General features: G+C 42.8%; 1 protein-coding gene across 2 annotated transcripts in view; it reads right to left on the bottom strand.

Moving 5' to 3' along the window:
* The window catches only part of SMAD3 (SMAD family member 3), a 70,973-nt gene extending 46,756 nt beyond the window's left edge, over nt 1-24,217 (bottom strand). Inside the window, exon 1 of one of the 2 annotated variants that reach the window (XM_014874596.2) lies at nt 23,949-24,217. In XM_014874596.2, the coding sequence (XP_014730082.1) occupies nt 23,949-24,154 (206 nt within the window). In that variant the 5' untranslated portion in view covers nt 24,155-24,217. The remainder of the gene's footprint in view (nt 1-23,948) is intronic. The other variant, XM_014874595.2, reaches the window with a different exon arrangement.
* Nucleotides 24,218-24,434: the final 217 nt, after the last annotated feature.

Below are 24,434 nucleotides of genomic sequence, written 5' to 3'. Positions count from 1 at the left end.
GAGTCTGAGAGGGGCTGGTGAGCCCTCAGCACTTGGGGAAAAAAGAAATATCAAGGTGTTCTGTCAGAGACACTTTTAGCACTCTAGGAATGCAGCTTGAAGCATCTGATTTTGCAGGATCTTTGATTCCAGATTGAAAAAAAAAAAACCCCAAAAAAACCCCAACCTAAAGCAAACCAAAAATAACCCAGTGCATAAATCCAGCTAAGATCCTAGAAGCTTTTCTGTAGCAGCCACTATGTGCCATAGGAAAGCAGAAATTCATCTGACTGAAGCACTGAAAAAAAAAAAAAAAAAGTCACTTAACAGAACCAAGTTAGCAAGGACAGTTTGATGACAGGCTTCTAAAAGATATGCCAGTTACAATAAATATTTCCAAATTAGATATCTGGCATTAAGTCGAGAGAGCCAAAGGCTTAGAGATGTCACATAACATAAATGCAGCTCTGTTTCATTTGCACTTTCTGAAGCACTGAAACCCTGGGCTTGCTCTCTCTTTTCCCTTTCCCCTCTCCCTTTTTTGATACGCCAAATCCATGACCAACACAAGAAACTTCTTTTGCTCGGCCGTGACTAACATTTATCATTTGTATATAAAGTAGCCCATTATTCACCCAAATGCCAATTCAGCAAGTGCTTTTAAAAATCACCCACCCCCCAGCAAGAACCGCAAACCAAACAGCCGCCCACACCCCGGCTGGAGCAAGGCTCTGCATTCCTGAGCGCTGAATAACAGGAGCCTCTTTGAGCCCAGGCTCTCCTAAAACTTGGGAGAGACCTTCCCTCCCTTCGTGCACAATGGATGCTGCAGTGCCAGCTCGGCTCACACCTCAGCGTTCACCTGGACTGCTTGCTAAGTTCAGCTTAAAGATGCTCCTGATGTCGTTTTCTTATTGAAAAATTAAGTAAAAAGGAAAAAAAAATGCATTCCTGAGTGCTGAATAACAGGAGCCTCTTTGATTCCTCTCTTGCTGCTCCTAAAGTTTGGGAGAGACTTTCCCTTAGTGCACTGGGAGCTCAGGTCACACCTCAGTGTTCACCTGAACTGTTTGCTAAGTTCAGCTTAAAGATGCTCCTGATGCCTTTTTCTTATTGAAAAATTAAGTAAAAAGGGAAAAAATATCACACGTTTTAAAAAATAAATGTATGTATTTATGTGTGTGTTCCTAAGCAAGAAAATATAAAGGACTGGGACCCTGATGTGCATCCCTGCAAGGCTGAAAATAAGAAGAGCTCTGAGCTGCAGCTGCTCAGGGCTAAAAAGGGACAAAAATCCTGAAAAATGAGCAGCAGCTCTGGCTGGAGACAGGGGAAAGCTCACGGAGCCTCTGGCAGCTGCAGAAGCAATTTGGGGCAGTTCCCCCCTCCAGAACTTCCCTTGGAGTAAAACCACAAATATTTCCAAACAATGAAATCCAGCCACAAATAAATCCTCACCAATATGCAGATAAATTGCTCGTGTTTGAAATCACTTCTTTACCTACCATGAAGTTGAGTCAGTTCTCAACTTCCACTTGCTCCAGCCAGGAGAACCCAGCAGGAACCAAAACCTCAGCTCAGAGTCCTGGAAATGCTGATTTTCCACACAACACCTTCCCTGCACAATTCCAGAGCTGAAATGGACCTGGAAATGCTGATTTTCCCCATTCCACCTTCTCTGCACACTTCTAGAGCTGAAAAGGGACCTGGAAATGCTGATTTTCCCCATTCCATCTTCCCTGCACAATTCCAGAGCTGAAAAGGGACCTGGAAATGCTGATTTTCCCCATTCCATCTTCCCTGCACAATTCCAGAGCTGAAAATGGAGCTGGAAATGCTGATTTTCCCCATTTCACCTTCCCTGCACACTTCTAGAGCTGAAAAGGGAACACCTGAGAATTTCTGCTGCACACAAAAGTCATTTCCAGATTTGCAGCAGCAGGTGGATTTGAAGATCTTTACCAGCAAACCTGATACCTCTCTTGACTTTAAGTTCTGTATTTTCCTTTTATCCAGTGTTAATGTAACACTTCCATGCTAGGGAGCAGTCATGGAGTCATCACCATCCAAACTCTCTGCATATCCATTTAATTATTTATTAGGCTGGGGAAAGCATAATTGGGGTTGCTGTGCTACTCCATTCATGTTATGCCTTAACTTGATTGGACTTTAATGATTTTTTTGAGGCAAAAAAAAAAAAAAAAAGGCAATAAATCCAATACTAAAGATATTTAAAAATGTGATTGCCATTTTTAGAAAATTGACTAAAACTAGGTAAAAAATTTTAATTTTTTTTTTGCTGTAGAAGGCAATCAAACACCTTATGCTGGTGCTATATGAAGGCTCAGAGAGTGGATTTTCTTCTGCTGCCACCTTTGCCAAGATCTTTTTGGGAAGGCTGGAAGCTGCTGTGATGCCTCACACATCAGCAGGTACCCAAGGTGCTGAGCCAATATGATAATTCTGTATTGCTAAATCCACCATTTCCCTGAAAAACTTTGACTCACACTCAGGACTCACTTGGCCCAGGACACCGGATGTTACTTTTTGCAAAATCTGTCACCACCACTCCCAAGTCAGTAAAAAATTGCTGGAGAGAACCAAAATTTCCCCAGGCACCTCAGATGGGAACCTTAAATGCATTCTCCTTCCTCCCCTCACCTTTGTGTACCTGAGTGTGAACAGGAAAGCAGGACAAAAAAATCAAAAATACAAATTTTGGCTACTGTAAAGCCTAGGAATTTTTGTATATAAATTAAAATCCAGGTCTCACAAAACAAATTATTTGAGTGAATAAAAGAACACCCAGACCAAGTGTAAATGGACAGAAGAAAGAATTCCTGATGGGTTAAAGTGAGTGAAAGATTCCAAGAAGTTTTATTCTGTATTGATGGAGTATCTAGCACTTTTTACCCCTAGAATGGGCCCAGCACAATGAGTTTCTCTCCAGAACTGTCACCTGCTGCTAATTTACACTTCCATAGCTGCCATCTGCTATTCAGCCCTTTGTGACACAGCCACCAGCCCAGGACCTTTAACCAGCACGGACAAAAACAAAACTACTCAAAGACATAAATGTTATCCAATGTCCTCAACGGTAAAAGAAAATATTGAATCCAATTATGGTTTCATCACTCCTAGTCTGCACAGCCAGGAAATCGTGTTGCATTATCTTCAGCCATCAGCCCTGAATTTCAGGGAGAAATCAAAGATACTCCTTGAAATATCTTAGGCAAGTTAATTTAAGACGTGAGAATTCCAAGTAAGATTAAAAAAAAGTTCAGTGATCCTCAGGTGAATGAGTTCCTGATAGCTTCCTATCATTTTCAAAGTACATTTTATGCACCCTCATGGAAAAAGGAGATGCTTAGCTTACATTAAAAGCAAGTGTCACCAGGAAGATTTCTTTGTTCCTTTCTGAGTATTCTGAAATTTATTTTTTAAATTCATGCTGTTGGTCTACCATTAGAATTTTTTTTTTAATCTGCATATTATTTCCCTTTGCTGGTAGAACACAGCACCATGAAAAAAAACTGCAAGAGAACGAACTGCTTCCACCTACCAGTCCCAGCACCTCTTGGGTGTGCAGTGCTGGAATTTCCTCCTTCAGAAATGTGTCCCAGCTCCAGCACAGGATGCAGATCCCAGATTTGATCAGAAAAGAAGGGCAGAGATCAAAGATTCCGCAAACTGGATGACAAATATCCAACTGTATGAGTCACTGCCAGCAGAATCAGCATGATAATGCAGAGCCCTGTAGCCAGGATTACCCATGGTGGAAACAATGGGACATATGGGCACAAGGAATATTCCTCTTTCTTTAAAACTGTCTATTGTTTTAAGAACAAAGCAAACCACATCCAAATACATCTGGCATCAACATCTAACAGTTCTGCAAGCTGATCCTTCTTTTCAAAAAGCCCCAAAAAACCTGTACATCCGAGTATCCCATAAATTTTGCTGGAGCACATGATGAGCCTGGCCATTTTCTGGAGGAGGAAGCGAACTCCTGCATTGTCCTGCTCACCCCAGGCTGCTCCTCCTGATCCAAGTGGCCCCATCCCACCTCCCTCCTTCCCTTTCATGCGGCCTCGGGCACACTTTTCCCTGGGAATGGGCCACAATTCCTGCCGGGTGCATCCCATCCCCTGCTTAGATCTGAGGAAGGGCTGGGAAGGAGGGAAGCTGGGAGTTTTACCCCGGAATGTGATGGCAGAGCTGCTTTTAAACCACTTTGAAATCATCCCTCCTGCTGCCAACAGGAAACAGCTCATGTGCTGCACATGAGGAGGAACGGGAAAAATGGGAATGTGCTCCCACAAAAAAACTGGAGACACCACAAACTGCTGCGTGTGAGCACCCAGGAAATCCAGAGATTCAGAAAATGCTGCAGTGCTTCCTTTATCCGTGTATTACAGCCTGGATGTGATTTCTGACTGAACAACTCCAAATAGCAACAAGACAAGCCTAAAACTTCCCCAGAGAAATCAAACATCATTAAATGCACATCAGGTTTATTTAGGGACAGCCTGTGACAGTCCCCCCAAGCTGACAGAAAGAACAGGGCCCACTTCAGGTCCAGTGAGGGCAAGTTGGGCACGGATTTCCATTTGTATGAGCTATTTTGAGCAGAAACAAGCCAAAAGGTATGTGAGCAATCTCCTTTCTTCTCAGCCTGCATTTAAATGCTTGGTTCCCAGGGTGCAGCTCTTGTCCAACTATTGACTCCAGCTGAAGAAATGAAGTGGAAATTAATCACCCTGCCATTTTAAACAGCTCCCAGGTTTCCCCAGATTTCTCGAAAAAAAGATGTTTAGCCAGAGCTGGAAGGTTTTCTACATTTCTTTGTGCCTGCTCAAAGCTACAGGTTGTGGTAAGTCCAGAAAGTCCAATTATGTCACATGGGGAACAATTCTGACCCTGGAGAGGCATCTCAGCTCTCAATATTATTTTTGTGGAGTCCATTCCCACAGTGAGACCATCCAGGCAACCCGAAAATCTGGGGCTGAACTTTCCAAACCTGCCAACTTTTTGTGTGTGTCCAACACCACATCTGCACAGGGTTTCTGTCTCAGAAACCCTGAACAGAAACAGAAGAGCCCCAAGCTTTGCCTTCAGGGTTTCCATCACTGTGAACAATGCAGCTCTGTGCTGGCCACTGTCCACAAAATCACAATAAATAAACAGCTCCCAGCATTAATCACCTGCTGACAATTTACACCACAACAGTTTATAATCTTACCTCCTTCATGCCTCCAAAGTGTCACAGCTCGTTCTGCACTAGATTAAACGCAAGGATAAAGTAAATAAAAGATTCCACAGAATGGCAACCACCTCGGAGTGAGTAGGAGGCCCTTTTATCTAACCAAACTCACAACAGTGGGACCCTGAAATAACAGGCAGAGGGATTTTCTTTTGGACCTCAGAACCACTCAGGTAAATGCTAAATAACTCATCCTTGTGCTCACAGACCTTTCAGCTTTCCAAGGGCATCAGTTTATCAATCAGCCAAAAGGAATATTTCTGATTATTCCCTGGAACTGCAGCCTTCCAGGCACAAGAAGCTCAAGGTACCAATCTCAGTTCAGCAGAATTTACTGCTCAAGGTGTTCAGCAACTCTGGACTCCACCTGAGGATCATTCTGCCGTCATGAGATGTATTTAAATATATTTTCCACCCTTGCTGGATGCCAAAGGACAGGCAGATGTCTTCTGCTGCTTTAAACCACATGAGATGAAGGAAAATTCCCTGCATCTCCTCCCAGCGTGTGCTCCTCACTGAGACTCCAAACTGCTTTGCTTTGCTAAGCACTTGTAAAGCATATTTCAAATAATTATAATCCTGAGGTCTCCTCTAACATTACCACAATGTATATTTATTAAGTTAAAAGCACGAGCTGCTCCCAAACAGTTATTTAACATTCATTGCAGCTTGTCCAAGCAAGTCCTCATGCTCTGCAGCCCTGCTCTTCCCTCAGGGCACAAATGCTAAGTGCAGCTTGAAACAAGACACTGTTCTGTCCTGAATTTACCCATAAAAGAAATATTTGAAGGATTGGTAATATCTGTCTTTCCCCACACCTCTCCTGAAACTGTAAAATCCTACTAGATTTTAAATAAAAACAAAGATAAATAAGAATGAAGATAGGTGATGTTAAATTTCGATTTTTTTCTTAGAATTGTGGGAATCGCACTCAAATCCCAACTTGGATTTGCTTCATAGCACGGGTTCATCACCCAGCACTGCTCTGCTCCTCAGGGGTGAGAGGTTTTTTAATGAAACTTTACCAGAGACTCTGAGAAATCTCTGGAGTTGTGCCTGGGCTGCCCCTGCAGAGGAATTTGGGAAGTTTGGGTTCCACAGAAGTGTCAGCCACGTCCCCACATCCCTTCCCTCTCCAAAATGAGGCAAATCCCAGGCTTTAATTTAGACTAAATCTGCAACCAGGATGTGATTTCACAATTTTTACCCTCCTGGGGCTGGGTTCACAATAGTTCTTTGAAGGAGCACGAGCTACAAGGGCACACAACCCAAAACATTAAAAAAACTCCATAATGAGACAAAATTTACCATCACCTTATATAACATCCTTTGGTGGGAGACTTCTACAGGCACAGGGGTTAAATTTTCTCTCCAGTGAAAAAGATAAGAGCCCCACAGAATTAAGGTGCAATCTAGCTTTAAATCTTCTCAAATTTACTTTAATTCCCTCGTTAAAGGAGAAATTTGGTTGATAAAAGGTAATTTTCTAAACACACTGCTTTTAGACTCCTGTAAAGCAATCAGTTGTGTGCAGCTTGGTAAAAATAAACCCACAAAAACAGTTTAGGGCAAAAGAAAACATTTTAAAACAAAAGAGATGAGAGTTTTCAATCCATTGTTTCTGTTAAGACAATGATGAGTGAGGTTTGAATCCCAGCAGGGTAAGAAGTATGTTTATTGAAGGGGAAAAAGGGAATAATGCAGGATTTGTCAGTCTGGCCAAGAGAGGTAAAATGAAGCAATGCTGTAAGATGACACTGAGCCAATTACAGCTGAAATATGGAACTTTTTTTTTTTTTTTTTTTTTTTAATGTGAGGAGATTATTAGCTGTTAAAAAAAAAAAAAAAAGAGCAGCATAGTGGAATCTCTGTCTTGGTATCTTTAAATAAAGACAGGATGCATTTCTGAAAAACACACTTGTCCAGGTTACTCATTTCAATGGAAGTCAGAACTCTAGCCACAAGCCCTGATTTAAAAGTGCACCATTTACAAGGTATTAGAGTGGGTGGTCTTGTTGCCATAAAGATAAAAAGAGAGACTCAGAACTGCAGCAAACTCAGAGACAGCCAGAAATGGGATTATGCCTTTTAATGGTGTTCTACCACCAGGCAAAATCAGTGCTGTAACATGAAGCCACATCCTCCCTCAGTCTCCTTTTTTTTTTTTTTTTTTTTTTTACATTTGCTGGCCCAGAGAGATGTGATTACTGGAAACAAGGAGTTAAACTAATTATCTGATGTTCCACTTTCTTTAAAACCCGAAGAAAAGTAGTAAATAGATATTTAGTAAGCAGACTGCAGTCACTGCAAGCTGAAAAATCACTTTATAAGCAATCCTGTCCAAAATCTTTTTAGAGTCCAAAGAAGCAGCAACCCTGCTGTTAAACAGATCTGTTATGAAGACTGAAAAATCCAAATTGAAGCAATATTACTGCAGGGAAAGCATCCCTCAGAAACACAGGGATGTGACAAGAGCTCAGGCAGTGCAGCTGCAGATGGCAGGGAGGGAATGACATGGTTAAATTAAACGTGTGATCACTTCCACTGACTTACAGGAGGCTCAATCTGGCAAAATTCTTCAGAATATGTGTGAATGTGCTGGGACCATTATTACTCATCCTAAGGCAAAGGAGCCTCGTCCAGCTCTCCATGAACCATGGGAAAGTTTGCAGGACTGAGTTTGTAGAAATATTAATTTTTAAAAAGTTCTTAAGGTGGGGAAGGTGATAAAAAAATCCCCCAACAACCGAGTGCAACGTCCCCAAATTTCAGAATCTTCACCACACCCCCATCCCCCACAGAAAAAAAAAAAAAAATAAGAAAGACAAAAATAAACCACGAAGGGAAGGAAGGAAAAACCTCACGATTTTAAAAGTTTGTTTTAGGCCTACTGCAGCAACGGCTTCACTTGGCTTTTATCTTTAATTTTGGGGTGTCCTCCAGCCCTGGAGTGGAAAAGCAAAGTGCTGCACACACAAACAGCAGAGGGTTTTATAGAGCAGAGTCCTTTGTTAGTGCTGGAAATTCGAGACAGGTGTTGATCCCAGAAGGGACAGCAATTGCCACGCACAGGGAACCTGGGAAGCAGAAATACCAGAGGCTTTTATTACCTTTATTACCAAGATCGCTGTAAACTCCTGCCCCAGGCACAAACCAGACCAGCCCGTGAGAAACTTGGCTCTGCTGATGACTCTGCTTCACACACACACACACACACACTGGGATAAACACTTCCAGATTTCATGTCTCGAAGCACAGCATCGCTGTTATTCATTATTTGCTAAGAGATGACAGAAAGCAAAGTATCATCAACAAAAGAACAGAAAACTCCACAGCTCTCCCCCCCACCCCAAGAATCCTTAGCCTGGCTTTTGCACAGCTCCCTCCAGGGTGCAAGTCCAGGCTGTTTTTTTTTTTTTCTCTCTGCCTTTCCAAGAGAATAAATGAACAAGTTGAACAGCTTGTGATATTTGCATGACTGCAGCACTGGAACAGTTTGAACAGCCAAAGTCTGAAGAGTTTGCAAGGAGCAAAAAGCAATTTGTGACAAAGCCCTCTGAAGACCCTCACCTTGCTGGAGTTCCTACAAGTATTGCTATTAAATCTGCAATGACAAGCAAGCCCTGTCATTTCCACAGTAGGCTCTTTCTACTTATTTCCAGCTCAGAGATAATCCCACTTTTATTAGGTGCTGATCTATCACTTTATGTATTGCAGAGGAAGAGCCCAAATTCCAGGGAATGAGAGGTTTTAGCTGAAATAATTTAATGAGTGGCTTCAGTGAAGGCAAAACCACAAGGGAAGCAGTGCTACATTGATTGGAGCTGCATATGGACACCACCACCCGATGGCAACAATATGTTAAAATTAGACAAGGTTCTTTTGATGTAAATTAAAGGAAAAACATTTCAAGGAGTGTATTTTCAGTACACTCCAGGCATAATTCCTGTCATTGACATTTGCACGTCCACGTTCTGAAATATTCTCATCTCTGACAAAACCTGAAGTGCTGCAGCTGATTTTCTGTAAATTAAAAGAGTGCCGTAAAAAGTTATAGCATTTCACATCTGCACTGTCCAGCACATCTGCATCGCAGATTATTGCACACGGGGTGGAAGATTAGGCAACTGCCAGGTAATGTTGCCTCTTGTTCAATTAATTATCTTATCTGTGTTCAAGCAATGCCCGAATTGCAGAGCCAGACTCGTTAAGAAGATGGAGCAGGATTTCATTTATTGGTTGCACAAGGGTCACTCGGCTCCTCAGGTTCCACACAAATCCCTGCTACACCCAGGCAGTTTTGCACCCACATTTGACTTTGTTGTAACACCTTGCCCCAGCACAGAAAGGCTTTCAACACTCAGGAAAAGTGCCAGACTGAGGATAATGCAAGAGCTCAAGTTCTTCATTAAAGCACAGGGCCACTAATGGGCCGCTCACCTCACACAATAAACAGCATTTAATGTTTGCTTTGAAGGGGACATCAAAAGGCAGCTGAGTTTGCATCTTCAGCGCTTGTCACCTTCAGCACAGTCCCCAAATGGCCAGCTTGCAGTGGCATGCGGTTAGGTGCCTATTCACCATGAAATCATCACAAACCCATTGGCTGCTGAAGCCACAAATTTGTATTGAACGATCCCTGGTAGCGATGGTGACAGGAAACTGCCAGTGCCTGGTGTGGGATGTGAGAAAACAAACCCCTTCAGCACAGTCACACTCTTCAAAGACAAGTGGTTCACCAGTGAGTAACATTCCTGCGGTGGTTTGTAGGTAACAGGAGCTACACTCATTGAAGTGGAAACCAGAAATAAAATTATGTTACTGATGAATCATTATCATAATATGTAGAGATATGACAGTATACAAGTGTGTGGAAATCAGACAACTCTGAGCTGTCATTTCTGTTACAATTAATTTGGCTTCCAAACTACTCAGCAGCACAGCCAGAGATGCCTGGTCCAAATTCACTCTGCCATTTATTGGCATATGAAGAAAATATTTGGGTTTAAAGCAAAAGATAAGAAATTATTAACAAATAAAAGCAGGGGTTATTGTTATCTCAATTCCACCAACATAATGCCCCTTGCTACACCAAGCTGCATCTGCCAGCCCACTGCACACACTCACAGTGGCTTTTGGCTTCTTCAGCCTGGGAAAAATTTCATTTAAACCTTCCCAAAACACAGCCCCAGGAGCAGTTTCACCCCATGAGCTGCTGCACAGCACACACACACACTCTTGGTTTCCTCAGTCACCTTCTTCAGGCCTGAAAACCACTGCAGGAGATATAAATATAGACAAAATTTAAACACTTGACTGGCTCTCTCTCCTCCACTCTTTTGTGCCAGGAGATAACACCAGAAAAACTAAACTGGAGAAAGGTTATCCTATGGGCAAGGCTGTACACTGAATTCCCCAAGGATTGCCAGCTTCAGATTAGGCAGCACTCCTCAGGGACAAACTGGATCAGCTTTTGGGAAGCACAAGATTTGTTTGTCTCCTGCTTATTCTAAAATATGTTTATTCTAAAGAGGGTAAGTACCTTGGAGTAACACCCTCACTCCCTGGAAAAAATTAAAATTAAATTAAAAAATATCCTCCAAGCTGGCACTGCCCCCAACTCGACGTGAGATGCAATTTTTAACCACCAGAAATAAGTTATTGAATCACTGGTAGGAAAGTTATGAGCTGTGCTTTGAAATAATCCTTGTCTTCCAAAAATAATTCCCGAGTTATTAAATTTATAGCAATACATTACATGTGCAGTTACACTGGACCAACTTTCAGCCTTTTGACAACACTCAACTCTCAAACAGGCCCAGAAAAAAATATCCTTCAGAGCTCCGAGTAGAACAGGGACTGCAAAGCAAAATTAAGAATTGAACGTGACAGGATTTGTAAAATCAAGAGGTGATCCTAAAGCACAAGTGTGACCAAGTCTTCTGTGCTTCCCCAGTTCCTCTCTCACAGGGATGTAAATTCAGAGCTGCTCTCTACATGTAAAAATGATGGCCCAAAACTCAAACAGGTGAAAAATGTGACTTATTGAAATTATAACAAAAATCACCCCTCACTCAGGCTTCAAACCCAAGAACCAGTGGCTGGATTGTTTTACACATTCACACAGAGTAATGCCCTTGGCTTCCAAAACAAAGAACATTTTTGTTCCCTTCCTTGTCCTCCCAATAACCATTTTTCCCTGTTGTTCAAGGTTCACAAGAGAGAAAAATAATATTTAAACAAACAAAAAAAACCCCCAAAAAACCCAACTCACTCCAACCCCTAAACAAAAAAAGAAAAACACACACAGAATGAGCCAAGAGTCTCTGGGCAGCTGAAGCTCAGGGAACAACTTTTAGCAGCAGGGCCCTTCCCAGGAGGGTGGAGCAATGGCACATCCAGCCCCCACCAAGGTATTCCTGAAAATTCCCTGCTTTTATGCCCTTAAAGCAACTCTGATCAGCATTAGAGCTGACTGGAAAACCATTATCCCATTATTTTATTTATGTGGGCATATGTAACATTAAACAAGTGTTTTGTTCCAATGGTAATAGACTATTAACATCTTTTTAATGAAGTTACTTTTTTTTTTTCCTCCATAGAATGATTAATTAAATACCATGGTCCACTTGAAGCTAATTCTATGGGATACAAATTTTTACATATATATTTAAAAAAACCCCTAAATATATACATACACCTATAACAAAATATAAAATTGTCCTAAAACTTTTAATGGCCTTTCTCCAGTCCTAAACTTCCTGCTCTTCTCTTTTTACTGAAGAGATTTTGTCAAATGTGCATGATCAATGGCTTCAAGCACAAACAGATCTTTCATTGACTGTCAGACAAATTGGAAACATATAAACTTTGAACACAAACTCAAAAGGCAAATTACTAACAGTGCTCATTAGCTCTACCTCCCACCTTTCCTCTTTCTTCTGGAATTGCTGGTCTGGCAGTAGAGCAGAAACTCTGAAATGCCATCCTAAAAATAGAAAGCAAGAAAAGAGGAAAAAGAAAAGGGGAGGGGGGGGAACAGGAACTGAGAGAAAAAGCAGAGTGAGAAGCTCTGTAATATAAAACTGTCTCCAGCTTCAAAGTCATCAGCCAATCATAATCCAATAAATGCTATTTTTTCTTTCTAAAAGCAGAACACTCCAATGGCTATTTTTATTCCTGTTTAGAAGCAGCTTCCCCAACAGGGCCTTCAAACCAGCAGAGCCTGGCATGCAAAGCAGGCACTCACAGGACCCCATTTCAGGCCAGCATTTCCAAGACCTTCACTGGCCCCACGGGCTCGTTTGTATCTGGTACAAACTTTGTTTTACAACACAAACCCCATCAGGGAACAAATGGAGAAATAAAGGGATGAAACAGAGGGGATGTTTACGTGGAACTGTTCTTTCAATCCTGTTTCAGGGTGCTCCCTTCATGAATTTCTCTCCATCCAAACAGCTACTCTGTTCTTCCAATATCCTAATACATGTATTTTCCACGTGCAGCCATCAGGAACTGCAGTGTGGACAGGTCTGAATTAAAGCTGGTTCTTGGGTCACTCAGCCACTCCAAAAAGAATTGCTGGGACCCTTAAGGTACTGAAAAATCACTGCAGAAAGGATCCATGCCCATCCTAAGTCTGGAAAATATGGACATAAAACGAAATAGCATCTCTTGAGGGGAATCCTCAGCACTTTCTCATTTCTCTTGTGTAGAGAAGCTGTGAATGCCCCAGCAGTGGAAGTGTTCCAAGGGAGGCTGGAGGGTGCTTTGAGTAAAAGATTTCCCTGGATATCCAGGGAGCTGGACAAGATGAGCCTGGAAGGTTCCCTTCCAATCCATACTCTTCTAAGTCCACGATTCTAAAATGCTAGAGGCTTCTTCCTCCATTTAACTGAAAATGAGTTTTATGAATATGAAGTCCCCATGTTACAAATTACTGGTGTAACAAAGAGAGAGCAGCTTTTGAACTGATTCCTGTTTTCCATCCAGAGCACAGGAAGATGCCACTTCAATCCTGGCTATGGAAAACTGCAGCAGGCCTCAGGAAGTCTGCACCAAAATGCCCTTTGCCCCCATTAGCCTCAGGTAAATCAACCCCGTTCTCAGGACTTCACCCTCCCCATCAGCAAAAGAGAGTTCAAATCCTTCTGCTATAAAGGATTTAAGATCAGAAGTCTGGTATAAAATGAGAGGCCACAAATGCTCCCCCTTCAAAAGCACATAATGAAAAGGTCTTTAAGAGGACTCAATGAATATTGTATAGTAAAGATTTATTATTATTATTATTTTTAAATGGGAGTAGCTGCCAGCAATGGAGCTTAATTGTTCTCCTTCAAGGAAAGTAACCATGTAAAACACACAGGGAAAAAATCCAGAGGCTGTTTTGCTCTCAGCTTATCTAAGTAACCCTGATCTCAGATGTTACTTCCCCATCCTTAATTTTAGTGAAGAGATACATTAAATACTCTGTTTCCCACAGCAAGGCTTCAAATTCATCTTGCTTCAGTAGCTTTGAAAAGAGCATTTATTTCTAACTTGTAAATGATTTAAAAGAGAACGTTTAATTAATAATGTTGTTTCCAGCCAGATGGCCAGCTATTAGTTTTCAGTCATCTCTTTCAGAACAATTCCCCACAAAGTCCTCGGATGCAAAAGAGCTTTGAAGCAAATAGATGTGAGTGCTCAACACTCAGAGGCTGCCAAAACATTCAGTAGAAGACACAGCTATAGGTACAGAAATTACATTTTTCCAAGTGGTTTTGCTGCAGGTAATGGTTGTAAAAATCCACCAGCGACAGACACACATTTCTTCAATTTACCATCTTGTGTTTGAATGGCATTAAATTCACATATGGCTATAGAATATTACTTAACTGAAAACATGAGGCTACATGTATAGAGTTTCCCCTGGACTTGTGCTAACAGAGCTCAGGCTGGAGCTCAGGAGCAGACCTCTGTGGTATGATGTGTATCAACCAGTCAAAATATTCCATGTGTACAGGAGGCACTGCTACAGAGATGAATAGATAAATATTAGGCAAACCCAGCCAAGGTTTACCACTAAACATCTGTGGAATTCTCATATTCTCACTGACGTAGCACCTACATATTTTCAAAGAGCGTTTCCAACAAAAATTAAAATTGCTTTCTTAGTACAAACGAGATGCTGGGCAGCAGCAGCAAGCTTTTTGAAGCAGCAAGGTAATGGGCTTTGCAAGAGGTTTTTAAAATCCTGGGATTTTAAGAGCTTTCCCAACTGTAATTAAACTCCCTGACAGGCAAGGACTGCATTTGGGAGGTAGTTAAGGCATAAGCAGGGTGCAACGTTTTGCTCACAGTTCCACGGTGGTGTGCAACAAATCCTGATATTTTCAGACTTCCCTAACCACAATGTGGATTCACTATGCAGCAATCCACAACTGAAAACCAATCTTTATTCAGTTATGACTGGGGAAAAAACAAAGATGCAATTGCAATTTTCTACCTGAACTTTCAGCCTGTATTTCTCCCAAACAATCAAAAGCAGGCTCGGGGAAAAGCTTCAATAATCAGCTGCCTACCTACACAAGAGTTATTTATGGCATCTAATTCAGAGCAAAGCTCAATTCAGTTTGCAGAGTGCCAGCAGACTTTTACTGGCAACAGAAACCAGCCAGAAAGTTGTATCAGCTCCAATAAATAGTGATTATCTGCTCTTTAAAATTTGCCATTTTGCTGTGTAAAGCTTCAATCTACCACAGGGGTTTCACATCTTCTGGCTTGCACTTTCTACCATTCTTGTGCAAAAACTGGCGATTACAAAGAAAGATAAATTTCAACAGGAAACAATGACATGAAACAGGCCAATAGGATAGATTTGACTGATGGTGAAGCTTCTACTGAGTAATTCAGGTAAATTTAGGCCCAAGAAGCAGATATGGAGAAAGATTAGCCAAGTCATCTCTGAGTCTGCCCATCCCAATTCTTACATGGTCACTAATCCTGCTTCTCCAGTGCCCACTGGAATTTTCCTTGAAGGTTCCAGGCCAACATCAAGAACTATTCCAGACTTTTTATCCCACAGGCTGCCGATTGTTGGGAAAGCAGAGACAGATGCCAATAGCAGACCCTGTGCTCTCCTGAGTTCAAGGTCTGTAATTGTGGGGGGTTTTATCTAAAAAACATTTCTGCTTCCTGAGCTTGTGTAGCTGTGGGGCAGAGGAGGGGCACATAAGAATAAGGGCTTCACCATTGGCTTTAAAGCTGGTTGAAATAGTTAAAAAAAAGAGAAAAAACAAACACAGAGCAGCCCAATGCTGCCTTCTGCCCAGGCACAGGATCACCCAGTCCAGAGGTACCTCAGTTACAAATGTGCCCATCAGCAAACCCTCATTGAAATATGAGTGAACTCCTCTGAAAATTAAATGTTTTGCAGAGAAAAACCTTTTCATATCCTTTTCATCAAAATTCCAGCTAAACCCTGCCTGCCTTGCTGGCAGATTTCCATCCCAGGCCTGACAAGTCCAGTCTTCCTGGGGCTGGAGCCTCCAGGTCTCACAGGCTCTGCTGGGCAGGCTTCAAATCCTGCAAAGAACCCACAGAAGCCACCAAATCCCTGAATTTAAAAGAGGAAAGTGGACAATATTCAACCCACGAACACCTCTCCCCTGTTTTCAGTTCACTGCTTTCCTGTGCTGGACTGACTCTCCTTTCATGTGCCTGTAAATTGGAAGTAAATTTATTAAAATCCATGTAACTACACAGAAACAAAATGAGTGGGAAAATCCTCCAGCTGCTTATTAGTCTTTCATTTAGACTGAGTGCTTTTTTAAACATTGATAGAATATTTCAGATACTGTTTGTTACACATGTGCTACAAGCTGGCTCTGCATCTTGAGTCCAGGGGAACAACAATTTGTTCAACAAATATTAATGACCTTTCTGTACAGTTCCATATGTATGGAAACCTTAGATTTCATATCCCTATGAAAAAATCCCCACATCTGGTCTTCCTCAGAATAACAAAATTAAAGTTTTTTGTAGTCGGGTCTTTGTCTTCCTACACAGCAACATTAAAATTCCAGTTAATGCAGGGAAAGGAAATTTGGGGGAAAAAGAATTCTTCAGCTGTTAAGTAGATAAAGCAACAACAGTCACACATTCAACACAGAAACAGAGGCACTCTCATGTGCCACAGATGTCTTCCTCTCAGCCCAATATTTTTGTGAACCTTAACTGTTCTATATGTGCAAAGAGTAAGTGAATTTTTCTTTTCATGTTCAAGCAACTAAAACAGGAAGGACAAAGTTTCTCCTCTTTTGTTATGAAAAAGGACAGTGAGTGTCAGCATCCATCACTCAACCGCTGCTGGCTGCAGCTTCACCACAAAGGAGGAAATTTCTGTCTTGACTTCCTTTTTAACAAAAAAGATTGAGTTATGGTTAATGAACGTCACCATTTCAGAGAGAAACTCCGACCTTTCCTATGACGCAATCTGCAAGGAAAATTTACCGAAATTCTCAACTGTAAATTACAAAGTGAGCTAAGGAAGGTTCACCCACTATTTTCACCCTGAGAACCAAGCAAGAATCCCAGGGAGAGGATCAATCTCCTGACACATCACCCACTGCAACCCCTCTCTCCAGGATTCACACCCCTCGTTTTCCATATCCCTGGGGGGGGGCTGGAAAAGCAGATGGTCCTGTCACAGGTCAGGCACCCAGCCCACCTGTGCAGGTGCTCCAGGACAATTTGGGCACAGCTGCAGCACCTGAAATGTGTCCCCTCCTTGCCCTCATAACCCAATAATGAACCCCAAGTGAGCCGTGAAGATATTTCTCGTGACCTACAGAATTTAGCAGGATCACCTCTTCACCTTTCCCAGACTCACACAGGTTACATTTCTCACAGGAAGGTTTCACTGGAGCTTTAAGCACGTTCACGAGGCTCATCAGTGAGAGACAGAATTCATATTTTCCACAACAGCAGCAGCTGCTTCTCTCAGAAACCTCTGCAGCACACACACAAAAACCTCCCTCGCTGCTGAAGGAACAAATCCGGGTACCTGGAACTGTGTAGTTACAACATCTTCGGTTTCCTTAGCTAACAAAGATTTCCTGCTGGAGCTCAGATGATCCCTGGGTGGCCCTTTAAAAAGCAGAGTTGTTATTTCTTACCTGCCTGGGCTCTTGTGATGATAAGGTTTGGTTTTATTTGTTGGGTTTTTAACAGAGCTGCTATTGCTATGCAGGAATAATTTATTCCCACTCACATTTGTGTCCTCTGAGGAGCTGAGTCTTTAAGACAGAAAAAAAAGGGCTCCGGCTTTGTATTGTTTCTACAGAGCCACCTGGAGTAATCAAACTTCCCTAAGGGCAAGTCCCACCACTCTGGGGACAAAGAGATGCCAGCAAGTGATGACCAGGTCTGAAAGGCTTCAAAACACCTTTAAAAGCAGCATTACTGCAACAATCCACACATTATTGGCTCCTCAGCTGCACAAAGTTGTGCTACGGTGCCAAGAGCCCAATTATCACCAATCCCAAAAAGAATTTAGCAAATATCTGCTGCACCTGGTGGAGTCACCCCGTGGAACTGCAAGGTGTGGACAAGAACCTCTGCCCTGCCTTCGTTCCCCTCTCCTGTCCCTCCCTTCTCTGCCCATCAGCACGGGCAGCTCGGGGCTGGAAAAGATTTTTTTTTTTTTACAAAAACATCAAGGCAGACAAGGATAAAAGTTAATTAGGACTATTCATAAGCCTGGCTGGAGGAGTAGTGCATCCCATCCCTGAAAATTTAATTGCACTCAGTAGAGGAAAGCTAAAACGTAGCAGTAATAAAAAAATAACCCAAACAACAGAAAGAGATAATTTGGGAATAAAAACTGATTTCAATTTAATTCAAGCACTTGTTGGCCCTATTTATTTCATCAAGTAGTTCATGCAGGATAATGGCTTTACTGTGCATCAAACAGCATTAGAAGTTCCTAATAAATTAACAAGTGAAAATTAATGGCTGCTCAGTCCATTAAATCTTGTTAATTTTATTTTTAGTGTAATAATATAGCAATCACAAGTTTACATTATTAAACCAATATTTATTAGAAGGACTCGTTTTAATTGGATCCCTGATGTGGTAATCCCATACAGTGTGTATTTCTTTATTTCATCCTTTTTTGCATTTATTTCTCATTATATTTAAATGACTGCAATATTCGGGGTCTTTTCCTAATACTATGAAAGTTAAGCAACCATTTTAAACACTTTATTTCACACAGATTCAACACTACACAATATAATGAGAACATCATGAGCCCCTTCAGAAGCTATTTTAACTCCTTTAATCTCTTGAGAAAGGGCAGAAGAATGAAAGGCACAGATATGAATATGTGAAAGAATCTTAACAAATGGTAAAACCCATTTTTTCCTCTTAGCCCCTCGGTGTTCTAGATGTTTTTCAAGACAGGAGGAGTTTTATCACTGGTTTTAATGCAAGGTGAGAACTGGCCTGAACAACTCAGGTAAAAAAATAAATCCATATATTGGCAAAATTGTAGTGACTGCGTGAGGAATTGAAAAACTGAGGAGACATTTTAATAAAGGGCTGCTGTGCTATTCCAGCAGCAACTCTTCTGAGGGGAGGGACCATAACTCCTGCCCAGCCTCCCTCCCCTCCCAGTCCCTTGTCCCTGCCACAATAACCGAGTGTGTAGCTGCTCCCCAACTGGTTGTACCAACATTATTGCTCCAGCCTGACAGCAGCGCTTTGTTTTTTTGGGAATGGCATCGTGTGGAATACAACATCTCCACACACATTACCCAGGCTGATGTAAGAGGCAGGAACGAGTGCAAGGGTGGGGAGGAAAAGTTGGAGGGGCTGCAGGCAGCAGAAATCTGTGCCCATAAAGGAGGGGTTGACCTGTGAAAGGACCTGATGGACAAGCAGGAGTGCAGGCACAAAGTCATGGAATTATAAAGAAAAAGCTGAGCTGGAAGGGACCCACAAGGATCACAGAGTCCAGCTCCTGGCCCTGCACAGACCATGCCCAAGAGCATTGTCCAAACACTCCTGGAGCTCTGCCAAGCTCAATCTTCACCTTCAGGCCTGACCTACAAAACCTCACAGGAGCTGGGCTGAGGAGCAGCCCTCGGTGCCACAGCTGATGAGGGCACAAAGGTTGGGGCAGGGCTGTAAAACCTGCCCATAAAGCTCGGGCAGGACAGAGGGCACTGACACGGGTTTGCAGCAGGAAAAAAAAAAAACCCAGCAGGATGGAGCTGAGCAGGGTGATGGCAGCCAGAGGTGTTTGCACACAGGGACTGGGTTATGCCCCTGCAGACACTCCCAGACGAGGTTCATGAAATATTAAAGCTCCTCGCACTCAGAAAGCTGAAAACAAGGTAGTTTGGAATTGGCATTGAAAAAAATAGATAGATTTGCACACGGACACATAAAACTGTGAATGGTTCTCTGCTTGTTACTGCAATCACATGGGCAGCAGTCCCAAAAGAAGAGCGTGGAAGCAAGAGAATATCCTGAGCTGGAAGGGACCCACAGGGACCAAGTCCAGTGACCCCAAAATCACACCGTGGTGTCAAACCACAACATCCTTCAGGGCCGTGCAGACAGCCCCTGCCACTTAACATCCTCACAGTTTTCCTATTTTCCTGATACCACCTCAAAGCTAAAAACATGATCAAATCCTGTAAATATTGTGTGGTCAACTCCCAACACAACAGAAGCTGTGCTCACACCCAAGATGTTCCTGAAATACTTATGTTCCTTCTTTATTATCCTTGTGCATTATGTTCCTTGTGTATTATTGCTGTTTTTCCCCACCAAAATGTAAATTATTTAAGGAATACCCTGTTCAGTGGCTTTTAACAAACAAATGTACCATGTTTCCATTTCAATTGGTACATTCTACCCTTATCAGATGAGTTCTACAAGAAATAACACCCACATCTCTTCAAAACTGTTTTCTGAATTAAAATAAAACCCCACCACTTAAAAGAAGGTGTTCTTTACATACAGGAATCCTGGCTCCCCTAAAACCACTGGTGATACCAAAACAAATAAATATAGTAATAAGTTCAAAAGAAAAAATGTGCATATGAAAATATATTACAAAATGTCAGGAGATTTATGTCTCTGTGTGTGTAGCACCACTAAAGCTCTTGAACCTAAGCATTTACTATCTCATAAAGCAAGACTATAGATAGTGCACAGCTTTTAGAAATTACTGAGTGCCTGTCACATGGTCTGCTTTCTGCACATCAGACTCTTAAAAAAGTTGAGTTAAACACTCATCACACTTCAGGGCAAATGCTGCTGGTTTCTCAGGTGCACAAAACCGCCTCTCCTGCTCAGAACAGTGTTAGAAACTCAGATTTTTGCGGGTTTGTGTGATTGTCAGATACCCGTGCCATTCTTGCTACATTTTTGGGTCTCTGAAAAGAATAGGGCCACCAAAAATTCAAAAGTTTTGCAAGCAGCTGGAGCAGAACTTTGCCTGCTCTCAGAGCAAAGCAGAGAGGCCACAAACATCCAGCTGGCTGTGTCAGGTAGGTGTTAATGGCACACTTGTCCTCAGGTTGGTCTGAAAAGTGATAAAAATGCTCATCCTGAAAGCTGGGCTTTCAAGATAATGAAAGGATGTATTTTCATGAGCAGAAGAATTCGTATTCTCAACTTCATCACCCAATACAGGATGAAAAAAAACCCTTTCTGCCAGGGGGACCCACGACTCACTAGGTCAGCTCTGACACCAAAGGCCACCAGCTCAGGGCACAGAGGTTTGAGGAAAGGTCCTGCTGGGGCAGGATGGGCTTTGGCAGCTGTGCCCAGAGGAGGAGGGAAGGAAGATCCTCTAAAGGAGCCGAACTGTGCAGCACCAGCACCACGAGAAACCATCAGGTGGTCTGAGACAGAGTTTTCCAGGTGGAAATGAGAAACAAGAAGGAAAAATCCTTCTTGCCAGGAGAGTCACACTTGAAACCCCTGAAGGCTTCTCCAGCCTTTTGCTGCCTGCCACAGGTTCTCCCAACAGAAAACCTGGGGTGTCTGTCACACCACCTCGAAACGGAGCACTTGGAGGAGTGATACACGCTGAGCAAATACACAAGCAAATAAACAAATCCCTGTTTACTAATCTGTCACGAGATAGCATGTAGATCCCAGCAGATAAACACGACAGCAGGAATACATTTGTTATTCTAATTCCTTAGCCCTACAAGAAAACACATCTTTTTTTTCCCAGTCCTTTCTTCAAACAATCCCACCTGATCAGCCCAGGAATTCGCTGTGTAGCCCTCATTCCCACGAGCAATGTTTCTGCAAAGCTCGAGCCCTTTTCCTTGTGAAACTTGCTCCGTCTCATGGATACAATAGCTAATTTTGGACTTACCCTGCTCCTGCTGGGCCAGAGTCATCACTGGCATGGCTCCACTGTAATTCAGTCTACTGATGCATTACAGACAATGCACAACATGAGCTAATCCTTAATGATGCTTTTCCCCCCTTCCCCCCTCCCCAACATATTATTTGAGTAAATAGTAAAATGACATACGTAAAAATTACTAAATGGAAGAAAAAAAAAAAAAAAACACAAACAGCAAACTAAACCACGCTAAAATCATCTTGCAAACACTAATTTCAGATGACACAGTAATCAGATTCACAGATACATTAGGACGAGCAGTGCAGCCCAGAGGAAAAGGCAGAGCTCTTAAAGTCACAAGGCCTGGTCAGAGCTGCAGCTCTGCACTGACTTCAGAGAGAGATTGTTCCATGTTCCCACACCATTCCCCAACCTCTGGCACACAGATATTAACATCTCAGCACAGAAAACCTAATCACTCTCATTCCTAAGCAATAAGAAAAGCACATATGAAGTTGTGTTTGAAAACTAATGCCAAGGTATAAGGGGCTCCCACCAGAACAGGCTGATCCTCCCCCATACCGAGGTTTAAGATCTGCAGGATTCCAGGCTCTGTGTCATAAATTAACATAAAATGTTTTAATTTCCGCGCAGATTTTCTTTAACAGAGGAGGAACAGACGTTCAGTAGGAACAGCCAGGACAATCTCTGAAGGTGAGAATATTCATGACTGGTGATATCTGCTTGTGTTGTTATTTATTTTCAACCTTTACTTTTTTTTTTTTTTTTTTTAAATGAAGCACTGTGTTTGGCCCAACTCTTTTCTTCCTTTAAATCATAAAATATCAAATCCTTCCTTATCTAAACCACCGTGTTAGGAGTCACAGAAGTTCCCCGGGACTTCATGCTCTGCTCCCTAACGGGTCAGCATCAGCCAGACACAATACCCAGGTCACAGCAGCAGGGCTGCTCCAGCAATTTTCTTCTTTTGAAATGATAAATATTTCAGAGAAGTGTTTTAAAAAGGGAATTATCTACGTGGAAAGCACGTTGCTTACCAAGAATTTTAAAAAAATATAGGTTTTAAGGCATTTGTATTTTGTGGTGGCTCTACAGGTTTTGATTTCTACTTCAAGTAGAAGCCGGAGCAACTCTAACAAAGGCTGAGAGCTCTCATTTGCATTAGTGGCCAAAATCTTAGCCACAGTCATTCAGCACCAAAAAAAAGATAAGGAGGCTTTATTTTTCTTTTTTAAAAAAACACTACAGTTGTTGGAAGAAAATTTTAGGAGCTCCAAACATCCACATTTCTAAGCTACTTGATTCACTTTTTCATGCAACAGATGCTGCTTTGTATCAGCTCCTGCATATTAAATCATTCTGACAACCAAGAAAGCATACATTTGTTTGTGCCAGAGAGAAGCATGAATACACACACACACATAGATATCTTCTCACGCAGAAGCACACAATTATGCAGCATTCAAATATTTGGGATGAACTTTGACCTTAGCTTAAAAAAAAAAAAAAAAAAAAAGAAAGAAAAAAAAAAGTACTCCCAAACAACAATCAGGAACAGACCCAGCAGTCATCTGGCTGAGCTCACAGAAATCAACAATCTGCAGCAATAAAACACCACTTGTGGGCAGCCATTTGAAAGTTACTTGGAAAATTATTCTTAGATGGGATAGTTTTATACACGTCTTTTATGATTTATGATGGCCCTAAGGATCGAGCTCGGAACGGGGACTAAAAATAAAATCTATGTTCATTCAAAAAAATGGAGGAAAAATTCAGTTATATACATTCTCACGTATGTGGAGATTTTTCTGCACTCCAAACAACCTCCTCCAGCACTGCCATTTGCATTCCCGATTTAAAAAGTAATCCGAAAACACCAGCAGAGCAGGGCTCTAAGCCACCCCTTCAGAGGAGTAATATGGAAGAAGCCAAACAACCCAAACAAAACCGTTTTCCTGACACATTAATCACAAGAAAATCTTAACGCAGCAGCACTTGAGAACACGCTGAAACTTCTGACAATGAGCGAACCCTCAGTGAGTGCAACTGATCCGCAGCGCTTCCAACTTTTCTTCTTTTTTACAACCTCGGCTCGAGGCGTATTTTCTCCACTACGTTTTCTCTCTCGTTACTAGAGAGTCATTCAATTCTACAGCCAGCTACGGGTTTTTTTTCTGAGCTATGCAAGGAGCAGGCAGAGAGGACCGACACACACAGGAGTGCGGCAGGGCCGGGACGCAAAACAAGCGCAGTCCCGGCCGTGCCGGAGCTCGGGGGTCCCTGAAAGTCCCTGGGGGTCCCCCACACCCCGCAGGGCCCCGGTACCTGGGGATGGTGATGCACTTGGTGTTGATGTTCTGCGTGGTGATCGCCTTCTCCAGCTCGTCCAGCTGCCCCGTCTTCTTCAGCTTCTTCACCAGGCTCTTCACCGCCTTCTCGCACCATTTCTCCTCCTGCCCGTTCTGCTCGCCTTTCTTCCAGCCCAGCAGCCGCTTGACGATGGGAGGAGTGAAGGGCAGGATGGAGGACATGCTGGCTGTGCCGGCAGCGCCCGCCGCCGGCTCCGAGCTCTGCCCGCCGCCCCCCGAGCTCGCTCCGCCGCCTCCGCCGCCTCACACCGGGCGGCCTTGCCCGGCCCTGCCCGGCCCGGCCGCTCCCCGCCCCGCCGCTGCCTCAGCGCCGCGGGCCCGCGGCTCCAAACTTTGCCCGGAGTTCGCCGCCTCTCCCCGGCGGCGGCGGCGGCGGCAGCTCCCTCCTCCTCCCCCTGCTGCCCCGCTCTGTGTGCGCGGAGAGGCGCCCACTCCAGCTCAT

Source organism: Sturnus vulgaris, chromosome 13, assembly GCF_052056855.1.
Source record: "Sturnus vulgaris isolate bStuVul1 chromosome 13, bStuVul1.hap1, whole genome shotgun sequence".
Taxonomy (NCBI): Eukaryota; Metazoa; Chordata; class Aves; order Passeriformes; family Sturnidae; genus Sturnus; species Sturnus vulgaris.
The sequence above is the reverse complement of the archived record's forward strand: the minus strand, read 5'-3'. Positions and strand labels throughout refer to the sequence as shown.